The 18033-nt window shown below is 39.0% G+C and overlaps 2 protein-coding genes across 5 annotated transcripts in view; both read left to right on the top strand.

Annotated features, from left to right (window-relative positions):
* The window catches only part of stx3a (syntaxin 3A), a 66456-nt gene extending 63313 nt beyond the window's left edge, over nucleotides 1-3143 (top strand). For both annotated transcript variants that reach the window (XM_034181356.1, XM_034181355.1), the window contains 2 exons: nucleotides 774-882; nucleotides 2035-3143. In XM_034181356.1, coding sequence (XP_034037247.1) covers nucleotides 774-860 — 87 coding nt within the window. In that variant the 3' untranslated portion in view covers nucleotides 861-882; nucleotides 2035-3143. The remainder of the gene's footprint in view (nucleotides 1-773; nucleotides 883-2034) is intronic.
* An 8827-nt stretch (nucleotides 3144-11970) lies between these two features.
* Nucleotides 11971-18033, top strand: part of kdm2ab (lysine (K)-specific demethylase 2Ab) — a 29955-nt gene continuing 23892 nt past the window's right edge. For all 3 annotated transcript variants that reach the window (XM_034181024.1, XM_034181025.1, XM_034181023.1), the window contains exons 1-2: nucleotides 11971-12172; nucleotides 12557-12597. In XM_034181024.1, the coding sequence (XP_034036915.1) occupies nucleotides 12562-12597 (36 nt within the window). In that variant the 5' untranslated portion in view covers nucleotides 11971-12172; nucleotides 12557-12561. The remainder of the gene's footprint in view (nucleotides 12173-12556; nucleotides 12598-18033) is intronic.

Raw genomic sequence — 18033 nt, 5'->3', positions numbered from 1 at the left:
GATGTGACTTTGAGCTCATGTAAATATGGACCTAACATCAAAGATGCACTCTGTGTCCTTGCTGTTTTTTCAGAGTGGTAGTTGAATCTGAACCCTCTCATGCAGATTTCATTTATCTGGTATACTTTACGAGGATTTTGTGAAAAGGACTTATTGAAAAAGATACTTTTGGGAAACCTGCCTGTCAGTGTCAAGACTGCCCCCCCCCCCATGATCCTTACCTGTGGTAACCACAGCCCCGTGACCTGCAGCCCCCTTGTGCTTTAAAAATGTATTTTTTCTTCCAGAACCACAAATGACACCAACCCCCCCCCCCCCCCCCCCACACACACACACACACACACACACACAAAGTCAACACTCTGCTCATGTTTTTAAACCCACACTCTTACTTGCAAATTTGTTTTAATATTGTCTGTCTATTTTGTTGTGTTACCATGTTGCGTCCCACCCTTGAATAATAATGTTACAATTGTAATACAGGCCCCCCCCCCCGGTCATATTGACACATTGTCAACACTGTAGATCAAAGATAAAACTGGTTTATCAGACTGTAACGGCTTTAAAGACAAAGTTGCAGGTACAAAAGTAATGATATTCATGGCACATTTATTGTTGCCAGACATATTAATCCTTCCTTTTAAAATGGGTACAAATTATTTTTGTGCATTTATATTTGTAGGTCGACTTGGATATTGGATAAAGAATGTGTTTGGAATTGTTCTCACTAATGACACTGGTGTTGATGGTTTGTACTCTGTTGTTCCCAACAGAAAGTGGTGATAATAGTGGGGGTTGTGGTGGCCTTGCTGGCCATTCTAGCGCTCATTATCGGGTTGTCAGTTGGATTGAAATCATGAGACGGGCTTGCTGAGTAGCAGGGTGAGTAACGCCGGAACAATTTTTTTTTTTTTACATGTGGTTATCACGCGTATGATGCAAAGGGTTTGCATACTGTTCTTCTCAAGGTGTGTGTGTTTATTCTCTTCCATCAGATGGCTTCAGGTGTGTGTGTGTGTGTGTGTGTGTGTGTGTGTGTGTGTGTGTGTGTGTGTGTGTGTGTGTGTGTGTGTGTATTCAGACATCTTCATTGTGTCTGAGTTGTTAAATGTTGAGCTGAAATGACAAATTTGCCACAAAATCAATTTGTACTATCTTTATAATCAGTTGTGTAAATCATTTTTATGAAGGGATGAAAAAAACCCTTTTGTCAGGATCCAGTTTCACCAAAAAAAAAAAAGATGTGCTTTTAGAGTCACCTTTCACAAAACTTAATTTATTCATTTTAAACTTCACCTGACCTATATGAGATACAATGACATTTTATGGTGAGATCAGAATGAAATGGAGTCATCAGGAACCGTCAAGCAAGTGGGAAGTGTCAAAGTAAGGCACTTAGTTGTAAACATGATTAGTTTCTTCTTGAGGTCACCAAATCAAGGTTTGTCCTTTGTGTTTGCACACAATCTTCATCTGAGTTGTTGAATATGACTATGAGGAATATCCATTTATTTTTCATGGAATTTGCTACCTCATTGGCTGGTAAGAAGGTCATATCACACACTTTGTCCATCAGAAACAGACTTGATGTGGAATATGTTTTTGAAACACTCACTGGCAACTCAGAGCACTGCTTGTTACCACTTTGTGTTTTCAAACAGACTGATGTGCACTGTTGATGAATAAAATTGGCTTGTTGCATATTTAAAGGGTGTTAAATTGTTTGTAAAACATGAACTGGGGCCCTGCGGTAACAAAGCAGGCAGCCTGCTGGCACCGAGCTTCTAAAAGTGAAGCAAAAGGTACATGCGCACACTTACTTCCAAACTCAAGTTTAACTAATAATAATGATCATTTAAACAAAAAAAAAAAACTTTGCTTGAGCTGTTTCTGGTTGGATCAGATCAGGGCTACTTAGTTTCTTTACTGCTCTGCACTTCTTCTAAACAAACGCTTCAGTACTAACGGAGTTAATGTCTCACTGTCCAGACTCATTTAATTTACACTGCTGTCTGTCTCTGCATCTCTCTGCAGACAACTGTTGGTGTAATCTTCAATACGTTCCATCTGATCATCTTCACCCAGACACTATAGCAGGACCTCATGCTTTGTCATCATCACTTCATTCATCATCGCTTCATCACCCCAATGGAATTGACTCTGTGTGATGTTTCACGGACTGGTGCTTGAAAGAAGCAGAATCTTATGATCGCCAGATTGAGGTCTTTTGTCACAGGACCTGTAGGACCTGTGATCATAATGAAATGATTATTTAATTGTGAGCTCTGTAATGAGATCTCACCTTGCTTTAGGCGGTCTGACCGTTATTTCCTGCTTTGTGAAGGGCCATTTGATTCTGTCAGGCCTGGAGAGTTTCAGGAAGCTCTGCTACAAAATGAGGAAATGAGACTAAAGCTGACATGAAGTACAATAAGAGATGATAATACTGTTTCTCTAATCAGAGGGGAGAAAAGAGAATTGAAAAAAATGACAAATCATAAATTCAGTTCCAAAGAATCCCAGCATGGCGGACGTTACCTCCCTTACTTCACTTTTGTAGCCTTAAGTTTGCTGGCTGTTGCTTGCTGTACTGGGATTATTTGGCATTCTCCAGGTGGCATTCCACCACCTTAATGTTTATAAAGTGTCTTATTTCTGTGATAGTTTTATTATTATTGTAAACACTGGAGTTGATTATTCTATGTTGGTGTCTAAACTACTGGTTCTTCAGCATGGAGAGGATTGTTTTGCTCACCTGTGATTCTTCAGTTTAGAGAACCAGTGCCTGTAATATTAAATGTGAAGGGTGTTGCTTATGGAAACGGGTGGAGCTAAACAAACAAGCACAAGGCAAACGGCTGGCCTTCAAGCACTACTTGTTTCAGTACTTACCAAAGCCCTGCAATAATCAGGGAGATGAATCTAAAAGAAAAAAAAAACTGTTTGCCAGCTGTTTACTTTTGCAGTGTTGACTTGAACATGTGCTCTGCTATTATAATGCTGTAAAATAAATATTTTAATATATGATGCCAACGGTTAAGAGAATGGCGGCAATGCCAATGACTTGGCAGGGTTTCCCCGACACGTGCCAGAATATTTGTATGTCTTGCATCTAATGTTTAGCTAATAAATTCACATATACCCAATGCAGACTAACCTAATGTCTTCCACAACAAAGATTTTAGTTCTCGTTCACCAGCGTAATGTGTGTTTTATTCCTCCTTTTTTTTTCCAGGTTGAATTTTTATAGTTTAAACAATGTGTTTATTGTGAAATTAAAATTACAGCCTATTGGAGAATAGTGTTGCCACTGGTGGTCTTGTTGTAGTTATTCAGCTGCATATGCAAAGTTGAGTCAAGGACATTATCAGTTTTCATTTTCATAAAAGAAAACAAATGGTAATGCACAACAGAAAACTGCAGTGGTTCCCAATCTTTTTCTCTCTTGTGCCCCCCCATTTTGTCTAAAGCCCCTTCCACACCGGCCACCATAGAGTTGCGTAATGCAGAGTACTGACTACACTGAACTTATGCAGCCCTACGTGGCAATATGCTGAGGGACACAAAGGGGTCTGTGAAATGGGTGCAAAAAAATTCAGTTTTTTTTGTGTCCATTACGCTGCGTCCAGTGCTCTGCAACACTCTGCTACTGTATGCAAGTATACGTAACACTGCTACTGTGCATCGTGCCTCCGCAATTGTACGCTACCCTATGCCAGTCGGGCGAAAAATCCTTTGTTTTTTATCACTACATACCTGCTTTGCTCAATTTTATTCATCCCGCTGGACTCTGCTGAACTTTGCTGGCAATGAAGCTTCAAAACCACAGAAGAAGAGGAGGCGGGCCAAAACCACAGAAGAAGAAGGGGTGGGTCAAAGCTCCCCCCTGGAGGCAACATACGCAGCCATTCCTGCATAATAGATATGCAGCACAATGCAACTCTACACAGGCCTGGTGTGAAAGGGGCAAAATACACATTAATTATAGAACCCCCCCCCCACCAGTGTTCATCAAATGCTGATGTTCATTTTGATTGTCCAGTAAAAGTTATTATGACTTTATGTAACATGAGCACTTCTAATTTTTAGAACTTTAGAGCAGACATAATCTCATGGCCCCACTGAGATCTTTGGTGACCCCCCACCCCCAGAGTGTGTGGGGGTGGGGGGCTCCGACCCCACATTAGGACCCAGGGTGTTACTATAAGTGATACCACTTGGGAAGCACTGAAATGATCTTTTAACTTCTGTTCACAGTTGGGTAGTGTTGTTTCCAGAAGAAACTGATCTTTCACCACAAAGGACAGAAGAGAAAGATTTTAAAAAATGCTGTAGACTTTTTAAATTGTGCTTTTACGCTATGGTACCAATGATTTGATTTACAATTAAAGGTTATGTATTTTTTTAAATGCATGAGTGATCTTTCTGAGTGACAAGGTAAATCAGTAACAGTTTGCTGCCTGTTTTGGTGGATTTAAGTGGCTGTTTTCAGCTGACAGTTTTTGCTGGAATGAAGACTGCAGATGCAGGAAGTTAAACGTTTAAAATGAAGTGCATGTGTCACCGAGGTGGTGAGTTTTATACACACACACACACACACTGACCTCCTTGGCCCCTTTGTTCTCCTCTTCCTCCGTTTCCTCAAACTGGTGTGTTCCTAAATGTGAATATTGTTTTCCGTGTGCTCAGACTGTTTATTAAATGGTAGATGGAGTGACTGTTCTCTTTGTTCCCGATTAAATCTGCAGAAGAAGATGATGATTACTTTGTGCTGTGCCATCATTGGAATCGTTGTCTTCTCTTATCTGTACAGCTTCTTCTCATAAAAAGCTTTTAAGAGGTAAAATGCACACCTGTCTTAAACATGCACTTCTTATCTCCACAAAATGCTGATTAATCTCTCTGGTCTTTAGGAAATGAGAATTCTGAAAACTGAAGATTTCCTGAGTTCTCCTGTTTTTGCCTCAACAGAGTCCATAAGTGTTTCAATAAATAAATAATAAGACAGTCTTGCACACATTCCTTTCTCACAAGTTCATGTCATTTTTTTGTACAAAGTGCTAAAGTATTCTCTAATAATAAATGTGTAGATTTTGTTGTGCAACAGATGGATAAGTGTGACTGAATAATTTTTGGACTACAGCACCTCCTGGTGTTTCATATCAGTTTTGTTTAAAAATATAATTTTATGATAATTTTTAATTGGATGTAAATAGCATAAATATGAATTTTGTGTTGTCTGTGTTTCACAGATTTATCTGTTTTAGGTGAAGATGATTCTCTAAATAGTATTTTCTGACTAGTCAGTTTTATTTTCTGTTTGTATTTTGACAGCGTTTTAATGATGATCTCGTCTGTTAGGTCTTGTTAATCAGTCACTGGCTCAGTTGACCTGGTAAAGCTCGTTATGTAATACATGGTGTGCGTGCGCGCGCGCGTGTCGACCAAGTGTTGCTGTCAGCTGATGAATACGTGAAAACACCAAACCGTCTGCGTATAATCCGGGATATATTTATTAATTTATGTGTGTGTATGTGTGTGTGTAGCTCTTGTAGTTTGACGTGTAGGTGTGTTTTGTTTTTCTCGCTGTAATCCGGATCAGACGGATCACCACGTGGGGCGGGTTTTAAATAAGGGTGCGTTCGTTTTATACATCTCCAAGTTGCCGGAACGAAATTTTACTTATTTGATCAATTAAACACTTCAAATGCATTTCAGATATGTGGTCCAAGTTTTGGGACGCCAAATTAATCGAACAACTGGCACCTGCATCAGTTTATGCATTATTTTTAACATTTATTTATTTATTTGTTGGACGAGTCGAGTTTTTGCATGTCATTTGGAGTTATGGTAAATTAGTCAAGGACTCTGGAATTGGACTATTCAACAGAACAGGATTGAAGTTGGAGCTGCCCACAAGTACAACCCCAATTACAATGAAGTTGTGACAACGTTGTGTAAAATAAAAACAGAATACAATGATTTGCAAATACTCTTCAACCTATATTCAATAGTTTCTGTGTAGGCTCTCAGTTGTCCAGGTGGTTTCCATAGTAGAGAAGCTTGAATCTTCGACTGGACTGGGTTGCTTGACGTGAGGACGTTTCGCTTCAAATCACAGAAGCTTCCTCAGCTAAAATTCTTGCTCTGGTAGTCTGACTTCTGTCTTGACTCTTGTAGAGAAGAATAAACCAGAAGCCAACAAAACCTGGAGTTTTTTTTTTTACCTAACCAGACCCCTCCTACCGAGAGGCTGACTGCTATAGGCTAGTGACTAAACAATAGCTCTAATTAGCACCTATTGTGCTCTAGTTAGCACTCTCCTAATGATAGGACAGAAGCCTCCCCTGATGGCTCCCTTGACGACTCTCTCCTGATGACGTGAACGACTCATTATCATGAACAAAAGACTGAAACTGCTTTGACCTGAGTACCACATTGTAAACGGGACAAAGCATGTCTGAGACCCACCCCCTGGTTAAGGCTGGGTTTCAACTGCTTTACAAAGAATGCTTCCTTGACACCTCTCTCAAACCATTTCTTCTCTCTGGCTAAGATTTTAACTTCCTTGTCCTCAAACGTGTGGTTAGTGTCTTTCAGGTGGAGATGAACTGCAGACTGAGGTCCACTGGCGACCTCTCTGCGGTGCTGGTATAGCCTCTTGTGTAAACGTTGCTTCGTCTCACCTATGTAGTGTTCATTACAGTTTTCCTGACATCTGATATGATACACTACATTGCTCTGTTTGTAACTAGGGATCCTGTCCTTAGGGTGAACTAATTTCTGTCTCAAGGTGTTGACTGGTTTAAAGTAAACTGGGATTTTGTGCTGTCTGAAGATCCTCTGTAGTTTTTCCCCTACTCCCGCTAAATAAGGGAAAGACACTCCTCTTATTGTCTCCGTCTCCTGTCTATCTGGTCTCTTTGTTTTCTGGGACTTCTGCACTTTGTCCAGGGACCAACGTGGGTACCCACATACTGTGAGGGCTTTCCATACAAGTTGTTGCTCTTTAGCCCTTCCCTCTGCAGTTGTGGAAGGGCTAAAGAGCAACAACTTGTACGGCAGGGACGTCCCTGAAAAAGACGTTGCTTGGATGGCAGCATGTGTTGCTCCAAAACCTGGATGTACCTTTCGGCATTGATGGTGCCATCACAGATGTGTAAGTTGCCCATTCCATGGGCACTACCACACCCCCATACCATCACAGATGGTGGCTTTTGAACTTTGCGCTGATAACAATCTGGATGGTCTCTTTCATCTTTTGTCTGGAGGACACGACATCCATGATTTCCAAAAACAATTTGAAACATGGATTCATCAGACCACAGCACAATTTTCCACTTTGCATCTGTCCATTTCAAATGAGTTCAGGCCCAGAGAAGGTGGCGGCATTTCTGGATGTTGTTGATGAATGGCTTTCACTTTGCATGGTAGAATTTTGACTTCACTTACAGATGTAGCAACGAACTGTGTTAACCAACAATGGTTTTCTGAAGTGTTCCTGTGCCCCCGCGGTAAGATCCTTTACACAATGATGTCGGTTTTTAATGCAGTGGCGCCTGAGGGATTGAAGGACACGGGCATTCAATGTTGGTTTTTGGCCTTGCCGCTTATGTGTAGAAAGTTCTCCAGATTCTCAGAATTTTCTGATTATATTATGGACTGTAGATGATGGAATCCCTAAATTCCTTGCAATTGAACGTTGAGAAACATTGTTCATAAGCTGTTGGCCTATTTTTTATTTTTATTTTTTTTCATGCAGTTGTTCACAAAGTGGTGATCCTCGCCCCATCTTTGCTTGTGAGTGGCTGAGCCTTTTGGGGATGCTCCTTTTATACCCAATCATGACACTTGCCTGTTTCCAATTAACCTGGTCACTTGTGGTATGTTCCAAACAGGTGGTGTCTGAGCATTCATCAACTTTCCCAGTCTTTTGTTGCCCGTCCCACCTTTTTTGAAACGTGTTGTAGGCATCCATTTCAAAATGAGCAAATATTTGTACAAAAACAAAAAGTATCAATTTCAACATTAAATATCTTGTTGTAGAGGAAAGCAACTGGTGCAACACAGAATAGGTGCTGAAAAGTTTATTAAAGTGTTGAAAACATACAAAAGAGACTAACGTTTAGATGTGCAAATCGCATCTTCATCAGAGTGTTGAAAAGACCTGAGTGGTACAGCCTTAATACTAACAGGAGCCAGGTGTCATAATGCGTAATGGGGGCGTGACCATCCGTCAATCAAGGCACTCACTCAATTTATAATCAGTTCATAATTAGAGACACCCCCCCCCCCCCCCCAAAAAAAAAACAACCTGACAAAAACCCAGAATAAAAACATAAATATTATTGTTAAATAAAATAAGTCAGTTTCAATTCCTCATTCAAGCCAAACGGTTCCAAAGTGCCCAAAGTATAAATCCAAAATGCTTCTCTACATAAAACTTTTTTAATAATGTCACCTCCGCTGGGTGGAACTTTAATTTTCTCAATCTCAGTTTACTGAGAGCAGACAGTAATCATCGTTTTTTGTTCATTAAATATCTTGTCTTTGTGGTGTATTCAAATGAATATAGGTAGAAGAGGATTTGCAAATCATTGTATTCTGTTTTTATTTACGTTTCACACAATGTCCCAACTTCATTGGAATTGGGGTTGTAATCTTGCAAACGTCAGTCTTTATTCTGTCTTCTTAAAGGAGAACTGGCACTTTTCAACCTGCACTCTCCATGTTTTGGGGATTATTTTATTTAGAACGAAAACGGAGTGGTGGGTTAATAATTAACAATATTGGACGGGGAAATCAGAAACACAAAACACTTGTGGCTGAACAGGTGCAAATGTCTTTAGAAGAGTTTGTAGTGTAAGTAGTTCCTCTGCTGAGGTAAAAACCTGTGCAGACAGTCGATTATACAGGTAGCCGCGTATCTTAGTGTCTTCGTTGCCGCCTGGCACTGTTGCCCACTGGCATTACAAGTTGACTACCAGTGCTTGGTAGCACCAAGTCTCTTGGAAGATGAAAGTGACCGTGATGATGAAGACGAGGGCAATTTGTAATACGTTTTCTCTGATGAAGCTGAAGATTGAATAAAGTAAACCCATCCCTTCGTTACACCAATGAACCCCTAAGTAGTAAGTAAGTTGTGACTTAGTGTAGCTTGTATTTTCCAGGGTGAAAGCAAAGGTGTTCTGTATTGTTAGAAACGTACTTTCAAGTAAGCAAAGTAGAAGACAGTTGAGATATTTGCGTTTTTCTGTGCAGACGCCAACTCATTTTGCCTTCATTAAATTCTTGAACATTTGATTTCATTGGATTGTTTTTGGATTCTATGGTAAATAAAGATGAATGAACTTCTTTGACCTCATTTAACCACCTCTTTCTGGTACTGCTTGGTATACCTTTCAAAATGGTACCCATCATCTCCTCCTGAGAACTGAGGGGGGGGGGGGCATCTTTCAATTTAACTTTTTTAACCACCACAGAGGACACAAATGAATGGCCTGGGTCTTACGAGGATATACCTACCTGATCACTTCCATGAGATAAATAGAACCAAGGATCATCTCGTTACAAGTCCACTGCTTCGACCACTTGATCATCACTTCCTGATAGGTGTAACTTTTTGTTTCTTGGTAGCTTTCCTTGTTACTCTCCTTCATGTGCACTCAGTTTGAGGGTAACCTACTGTTAGACAGACTTGCTGTACTATGCCTTACACTTTATATTTAATGGGCTAAAGGATCTCCAAAGCATGTAACATTTAAATTAATTCAAATTGTTTACAACATTTTCTCCTTAAAACTGGAGAACCAGTCTGGCTTGGGTTGCATTTTACGATGGACAAGAGTAGTAAAATAAAACAGAAGATATTCAGAGAGCTGAAATCTGAGAGTTTAGAAATGACTGGTGATTAGTTATTGATTAAAAATCAATGGCTGCATCTCATATTGGCTTCTACAACCCCTGGCAAAAATTATGAAATCACCGGCCTCAGAGGATGTTCATTCAGTTGTTTAATTTTGTAGAAAAAAAGCAGATCACAAACATGACACAAAACTAAAGTCATTTCAAATGGCAACTTTCTGGCTTTAAGAACACCTGCATCAAATCAGATCTGCTCGTTAGTCTGCATCTAAAAAGGAGTGATCACACCTTGGAGAGCTGTTGCACCAAGTGGACTGACATGAATCATGGCTCCAACACGAGAGATGTCAATTGAAACAAAGGAGAGGATTATCAAACTCTTAAAAGAGGGTAAATCATCACGCAATGTTGCAAAAGATGTTGGTTGTTCACAGTCAGCTGTGTCTAAACTCTGGACCAAATACAAACAACATGAGAAGGTTGTTAAAGGCAAACATACTGGTAGACCAAGGAAGACATCAAAGCGTCAAGACAGAAAACTTAAAGCAGTATGTCTCAAAAATTGAAAATGCACAACAAAACAAATGAACAAATGGGAGGAAACTGGAGTCAACGTCTGTGACCGAACTGTAAGAAACCGCCTAAAGGAAATGGGATTTACATACAGAAAAGCTAAACGAAAGCCATCATTAACACCTAAACAGAAAAAAAACAAGGTTACAATGGGCTAAGGAAAAGCAATCGTGGACTGTGGATGACTGGATGAAAGTCATATTCAGTGATGAATCTCGAATCTGCATTGGGCAAGGTGATGATGCTGGAGCTTTTGTTTGGTGCCGTTCCAATGAGATTTATAAAGATGACTGCCTGAAGAGAACATGTAAATTTCCACAGTTATTGATGATATGGGGCTGCATGTCAGGTAAAGGCACTGGGGAGATGGCTGTCATTACATCATCAATAAATGCACAAGTTTACGTTGATATTTTGGACACTTTTCTTATCCCATCAATTGAAAGGATGTTTGGGGATGATGAAATCATTTTTCAAGATGATAATGCATCTTGCCATAGAGCAAAAACTGTGAAAACATTCCTTGCAAAAAAGACACATAGGGTCAATGTCATGGCCTGCAAATAGTCCAGATCTTAATCCAATTGAAAATCTTTGGTGGAAGTTGAAGAAAATGCTCCATGACAAGGCTCCAGCCTGCAAAGCTGATCTGGCAACAGCAATCAGAGAAAGTTGGAGCCAGACTGATGAAGAGTACTGTTTGTCACTCATTAAGTCCATGTCTCAGAGATTGCAAGCTGTTATAAAAGCCAGAGGTGGTGCAACAAAATACTAGTGATGTGTTGGAGCGTTCTTTTGTTTTTCATGATTCCATAATTTTTTCCTCAGAATTGAGTGATTCCATATTTTTTTCCCTCTGCTTGGTCTAAAAAACTAACCGTTACTGACTGCCACAATTTTTTTTTTTCCTGATTTCTTATAGTGTTTCTTAAAGCCAGAAAGTTGCCATTTGAAATGACTTTAGTTTCGTGTCATGTCTGTGATCTGCTTTTTTTCTGCGAAATGACACAACTGAATGAACATCCTCCGAGGCCGGTGATTCCATAATTTTTGCCAGGGGTTGTAATTAGAGACACTGACTTGCAAGCTTTTTTTTTCTTCTTTCAATTTAAAGGTGGTCGAAGCAAACCTTTGTCAAGTTTATATTCACATCATTTACACAATATTTAATAATTAAAATTTTTAATTAGTCTTTACGAAAGTCCTTAATTGGGCCATTACATAGAAAACAAAACTAACATTTTAACTGCTACATGGATACGAAATAACCACATGAAATTTTAAACTAAAGCGTATCGTATATTAGTCGATAGTGTATCTGCGTTTGTTTTTATATGAAGTAATCAAATTTATAAACGACTCTTATTGTAGGCTCTGGTCAATAAACCAAGCGCACATCCGGGATTACATATGGCAACGTTTTTAAATAACATTCGGAAGGTCCAATCAGAAAGCCGCTATGTTAATATGTAGACGGTGGGGCGGGGTCAAGAGCTGTATCTCTCCCCCCCCCCCCCCTCCCCGGTTTGTACGCCTGTACGTGTGTTTTTGTGGCCAGCTGAAAATGGCGGCTCGAAGCGTCGAATCGTAACTTTATCGCACAACAATAAACATATCAACACATATTTAACATTTGTCACATAACATGGGGAATAACTTCACCGAGAGGCCGCACGAGCTTAAGATAGGAGACATTACTCTGATCGTTTGAGGTTAAAGGAGTAAAGACGCCCAGGTAACGATGAACATTCTTAAAACTGCAGTCTATGCTAATGGAAACTAGCTAGCGTTAGCCGGCGATTTATCAAGCGGGCTAGCGTAGTCGATAGCGAAACACACTTACTATATTCGATTTTAAATAAAAGTTGCTTCGGATGGCAGCTGTCTACATACGACTAAAAAAACATTCACTCTGTGCTACTTATTTTGTGTTACTTTTCTTTGGTTGTTGGCTAAAACAGCACTGTTAGCTAGCGTTAGCTTAGGTAGCTTTAGCGTGTTAGCTTTTTAACACAACTGTCTTTATATTTGTAGCCTACAAAATGCCCTCCCCAAAAAATCTTAAACACGGTTGTTTTTCCTGCTTAACGCCACTTATGGCAATATGTTTCTTTCTTAGAAACCATGGAGGATCCTCACACACGCTACAGCAAACGACTGGTGAGCAAATTGTTAGCATCCCGGAGCAGTTTTTTTTTTTTAATCTTCGTTAGTGTTCACTAGCACGATTTTTTTTTCACCTAAACTATTCGACTTTTTGTGATGTACACAAGGAGATTGTGATGTGGATCGTTTTCGTTCTGCATTATGTATTGAAAGTGGTCCGTGAGTGTTTGGTGTTCCTCACTGATAACTGGTGAACCTGTGTTAAAGGCTGGGTTCAAGATAAGGTCAAGTTCAGTGTCAAACCTGAACATCTGTGCTCTCTGTACTCATTTGCCCTGCTTAAGGACCTTTCTCTCATAAAAAAAGATAATAATACTGATACAGTTCGGTCAAATTTCACTGTGCACTAGTGACTAACACAAAATACATTTCTAACTATATATGTAGCTACCTTTGTTAGAATTTGGGAAGTACAGTAAGTTATTACCTCCAATAAATCTAATTAATTAGAATTGCTCATTTCACTTTTTTTTTTACTTTGTGTTTAAAAGTAATCCCATGGGTTTGCTTTATAGTATAAGATTTTTTTTCTTGTAGATAGAAAGATATTGGACTCAATTTCATCCACAATTTTTAATGTAATATAGCATCAATGTTTAGATAAAACAAGTTTGTGAAAAAGTGATGGGGGTTGGGGTGATCTCACAACAGTGTGTTGAACTTAATCCATTTGTCTATCCATGCAGCATTGAATAAGAATGGCAGGAGGGCAGTAAGGGGGGAGGATCTGTGTGGAAGATTAACCCTTGCTATTGTAAGGCATTATTGTACTGGTCCCATATGAACTCATTTAGTTACTGATAATCTTAGCTTTATGTCTTGCAATTATGGCTGTCTATGGTGAATGCAATGATGTCATTATTATTGACTCCTTTTTTAATATACGGTAGGTCTTGTGACATTGTATAACAAAATGATTCATATATGTTATTGTAGGTTTTGATACATTGTTCCCATAAAATAATGTTTTATCATATTTCAGAGGATTATTGGGCTTTGTTCCCACCTTTTATGTACTTTGTTGTGTAGTGGAACAGACAAGTGAGAAGCTGTGTTTCTTGCCAAAGATTATTTGCCAGAAAATTAATAATTTGATACAGAATGGATTATGCTTGGTGGTGTGCAGATGCCATTCATAGGAAAATATATAGCTGTAGTTTCTCTTACTATGTGTTCCACGGAAAAGTTCCACGTTAATTATACAAATGTTTGTCTTTTGAGCTATTTAAAAAATGCAGTTTCTCAGAAAACGTTTGGCTAAAGCCCAATCAGGTGTACATATGGAGTTGCACAGATCACTAAATTTTAACTTTGTTGTATCCAAGTGGCAGATGTCATTTTATGCAGAGGTATGTTGAGTTATATCTGTCAAAAAAACAAACAAACAAAAAAATCACTTTTCACAACCGGTTAGCTCAGAATTTACAATAGAGTGCAATGAGGTCAGGCCCATCAGGGGGACCTATAGACACAACAGATTAGGATTATGCACACACAAAATCACATAAAAAAAAACCAGAAGAAAATCATACAATTTTGCGAGAAATGCATTTATTGACAGCAACAACTGCAATGAAATGTTTACTACATGCAACATTTTAAAAGCAGCAAAATATTTATGGCAATGGAATATTTTCCAAATGTCTTAATTAAACCATACTACAAAGGCTCTTAGTGTCATGGGGCAGTCTACCCAGCCAACACTTCAGACATTTTCAGTTGTCTCCTTGCAGCATGGGACATAATAGATCCAGTACTTTGTAGAAGATTTCTAGTTTGAGACAGAACTCAGTAAGTTTCTTCTCAATTCTGGGATTCTTTGCAGGTGTTGAGAGCATAATACTCCTTACTTTTTTGACAGAGCGATACTCGTTTCACCGTGAAGAGACTGGAGATGAGATCTTTTCTCTTGATTTAGCAGAAGTGCTCATTGAATCATTCATATCCGCTGACTTCAGTTTGACGTGCGTTCTCCAAAGTTTGGTCTTCATAACTGCAACCTTTTTCTGCAAAACATCAGCAGATGGCTTCTTCCTTGCAGTTGTTCATTTTCTAACAGGCAGAGTTTGTTCTTTCATCTGTTCTTCATGCTTCTGTTGTTTTTTCTTACCTCTGTATTCTCTCATTGCTATCTTCTTTTCTCTTTCCTCAGTGAGCTGTCATTTGTTATGGCGCAGTTTTTCTATTCTGGGATCTTTCTGCTTGCTTTCTTTACCTGTCTTTCTCCTTTGTTCTCTCATGTCTTTCTGTTTTTTTTTTTTCTCACATTAAATCTATATTTATGTATTTTTAGAGTTTTATGTTTAACATCCGGTGTTTTTACATCTTTTCCACGTGTCCCCTTCTCCTCAAAACTTGAGCCATTTGTTGTAAAAAAAAAAACCCAACATGGCAACTTATTGTCAGTGTCAGTGTAACAATGATATGTGTAGTGTCTGTAAGCCCCACTGCAAGTAGTATTATATTCTATAGCATAGGTGGGCAGCTTGTTCCAGAAAGGGCCAAGAGGGTGCAGGTTTTCTTTGCAGCCACTAACTCCACCAGGTGATTTCAATGATTAACTGATTCCATCTGCTCAAAGTAATATTAATCAGTTTTAAAATACAACATTCAGGTATAGTTAAATAAGTTTTAAAATAGACAAAATATATAGGTGAGTATCAAATGCAGCATAATGTTTCTATTGTTGTACAAAAATCACAAGGTGTATAACCTCATAACTTTGACTTATGAGTGGATTTTCAAAAATTTTCACCAAAAAATGTCATGTGACTCACTTTTATCTGGATTGACAAAATGCTAAATGAAATAGCATGAACTAGTCCTTTTCAGCTTATAATGTATCTGGTACATCTGATTGTGCTTGAGCCAGTTGTTAGTTTTCTGTTAAGACACTGACAGTTTCACTCGTAGTGAGAGTTTTATACAGCAACACCTAATTGTCATATATAATTATGACTTTCAGAAGTGGTATATTTATTGGAAAAAGCCACACGAGTGACAATATAAATGAAAAACCTAGGAAAGTAAATTGAGAAACACCACAAATGCCTCCATCCATAGGGCACTAGAGCTTATTGAATGGTTTCAATGAAAATGATGTGAATTATATGGGCTTTGTGGCCACCATATCTTAACCTAGTTGAGACTATGGACAGAGGTGTTAATCAGCTCTGTCATTGCCATCGCATCAAAATACCAAATGAGGAAATATCTTTTGAAAGACTTTTGCTCCATCCTTTTATTAGAGTTCCAGGCTTATACAATCAATGCCAAGTCACTTTGAGTCTGTTCTGGCAGTACATGGTGGTCCAACTAGGTATGGTATGAGATTCTGACTGTATTGCAAAAATATTGCTGAGCAAGGTATTTTGTGATATTGCACACCACTGTGGGTACATTGTATTAGTGTTGATGTACATGTAGTTTTCTAATTAGCTGCTATCTCTCTTGTCAGGGAAGTATGAGAGTTTAATTTAGCAGCTGTCTACTTTCATTTTAACTTTACAGTAACGCTACCTTGAAATCTGTGGTGTGTTGTGGGTGCCATATTTTTTTCTGTGACTTTTCAAAAGCACACTTTGCAAGTAAGGTGGAAAAAGTGTGCTGTGGTTTTCTGCAGATTTTTTTTAGTTGTCGAATGCTCCCCTCCCCATTTGACATGACACACAGGGTTTAATCACTGCATGAAAAGCCCACTGACTGAACCATGTGCAGTCACATAACTGATTTTACAGAGCTCTTGTGGTCAAACAGGAAATCTTCAGTTTAGAACCATGGCATTTTCAAATCAGCATGTACTGTGAAGCTGGTTATTGTAGCATGCATAAACCCAGCACCCTACTGCGACACTTTATGTTGGTTTTCCTTTAATTTGTCACCTGTCTGCATAGGAACATTTTCAAAACAGCTGCTCATTGTGTTCTGAGAATGTATGTCAAATTTTGATTCACAACTTACAACTGGTACCAGCTGCTTTGCTCTTTCACTGCTGAATTAATGTTATTTTAAAAAAATTTAGATGAGCTGTTGAAGATACTGATTCAAATGTTATTGATCATTGTATGCTAACTCTTATGACCAGGGTTCAGATAAAATCATTTTAGGTCAGCTTAGAATGGCAACAAGTTCATCGGAAAGATTCAAAATACTGCCAGCTGTCCACAAGTCGGTGCAGGTAGCTCTTATACAGACTGTCATATAGACGGGTTCGATTCCAGGTGTGTGCTTCAGGCTACCTGTCTGTGTGCCCATGGACAAGACACTCCATTTACATTGTTCCAGTCCACCCAGCTACAGATGGGTACTGGCCTTGGCTTGGGAGCTAACCTACAGTATATTGGCATCCCACTTTTTTGGGGTGGGGCTGGGGGGGGGGTGTCACAGACTCCCATCTGCTTCACACATCTGTATTTGGAGATGAGCAACAGACCAGAGCGTGTGTATAGGACTTGATTCTTATACGTACTTCTCCACCCAGCAACTGCTAAACTGACTGCTGTAATCATTTTATTTGCTCACCTGCTTATTTTTGTAAAGACTCACCACTGTATTGATCTTTCCTAACAACAACAAACATCGTACACTGAAAAGTGCTGTCTTTTATTTTATCACAATTGATGCCCCATTTTGTCATGCTGAAATCTACATGATTAATAGTAACATTGTTTTTAAGTGAGCTAAAACCAGTCTTGTCATTTTTTTATTTTATGGTTTTAAAGCCATTCTCTGTAACCCGTACAGATTGATGTGCATGAAAATCCAAGGAGATTATCGGTTTCTGAAATAATCAAGTCATACAGAGTGTCATCAAAAAATCTGTGAAAGTTGTGGTGTGAGCATAATTTTGCTTTGAATGTCCCATGTTGGTCACCACAGGTTCTTCCATTGCTCTGGTCTCTCTTCCTTTTCTGTTGCAGGCCAGTTGTTTGCCCTGAAAATGGCTTTGGGTGTTATTGCAGACACTAACCAAAGACGTTTTATTTATACAGACACTCTGTCTAGTTTGTTGGCTTTGCAGCACAAAACTTGTACACATCCATATATTGTTCTGCTTTTGGAAACTTTGTACAATCGGTACATTAGGTAAGCAAGTAATATTTGCTTGGATACCTAGTCATACAGGCATTAAGGGAAATGAAAAAGCTAACAAGTTGGCAATAGAAGCTCTTGCTATGGATGTAACAGAAATACACATACCCTACATGGATCTAAAGCCAAAGATTAACAGTTATTTTAGAAACTTATGGCAAACATTATGGGATCTACATCCCAGTAATAAACTTCATCACCATCAACCAGTTGTTGAATCACCTACTTGTTTACCACTAGCTAAGCGGCGGGAAGACATTGTGTTGGCCCGTGCTCGTATAGGTCATTCACACTTGACACATGCATATTTACTTGCAGTAGACGACCCACCTTTTTGTA

This window comes from Thalassophryne amazonica, chromosome 11, assembly GCF_902500255.1.
Source record: "Thalassophryne amazonica chromosome 11, fThaAma1.1, whole genome shotgun sequence".
In the NCBI taxonomy this organism is placed as follows: domain Eukaryota; kingdom Metazoa; phylum Chordata; class Actinopteri; order Batrachoidiformes; family Batrachoididae; genus Thalassophryne; species Thalassophryne amazonica.
The sequence above is the reverse complement of the archived record's forward strand: the minus strand, read 5'-3'. Positions and strand labels throughout refer to the sequence as shown.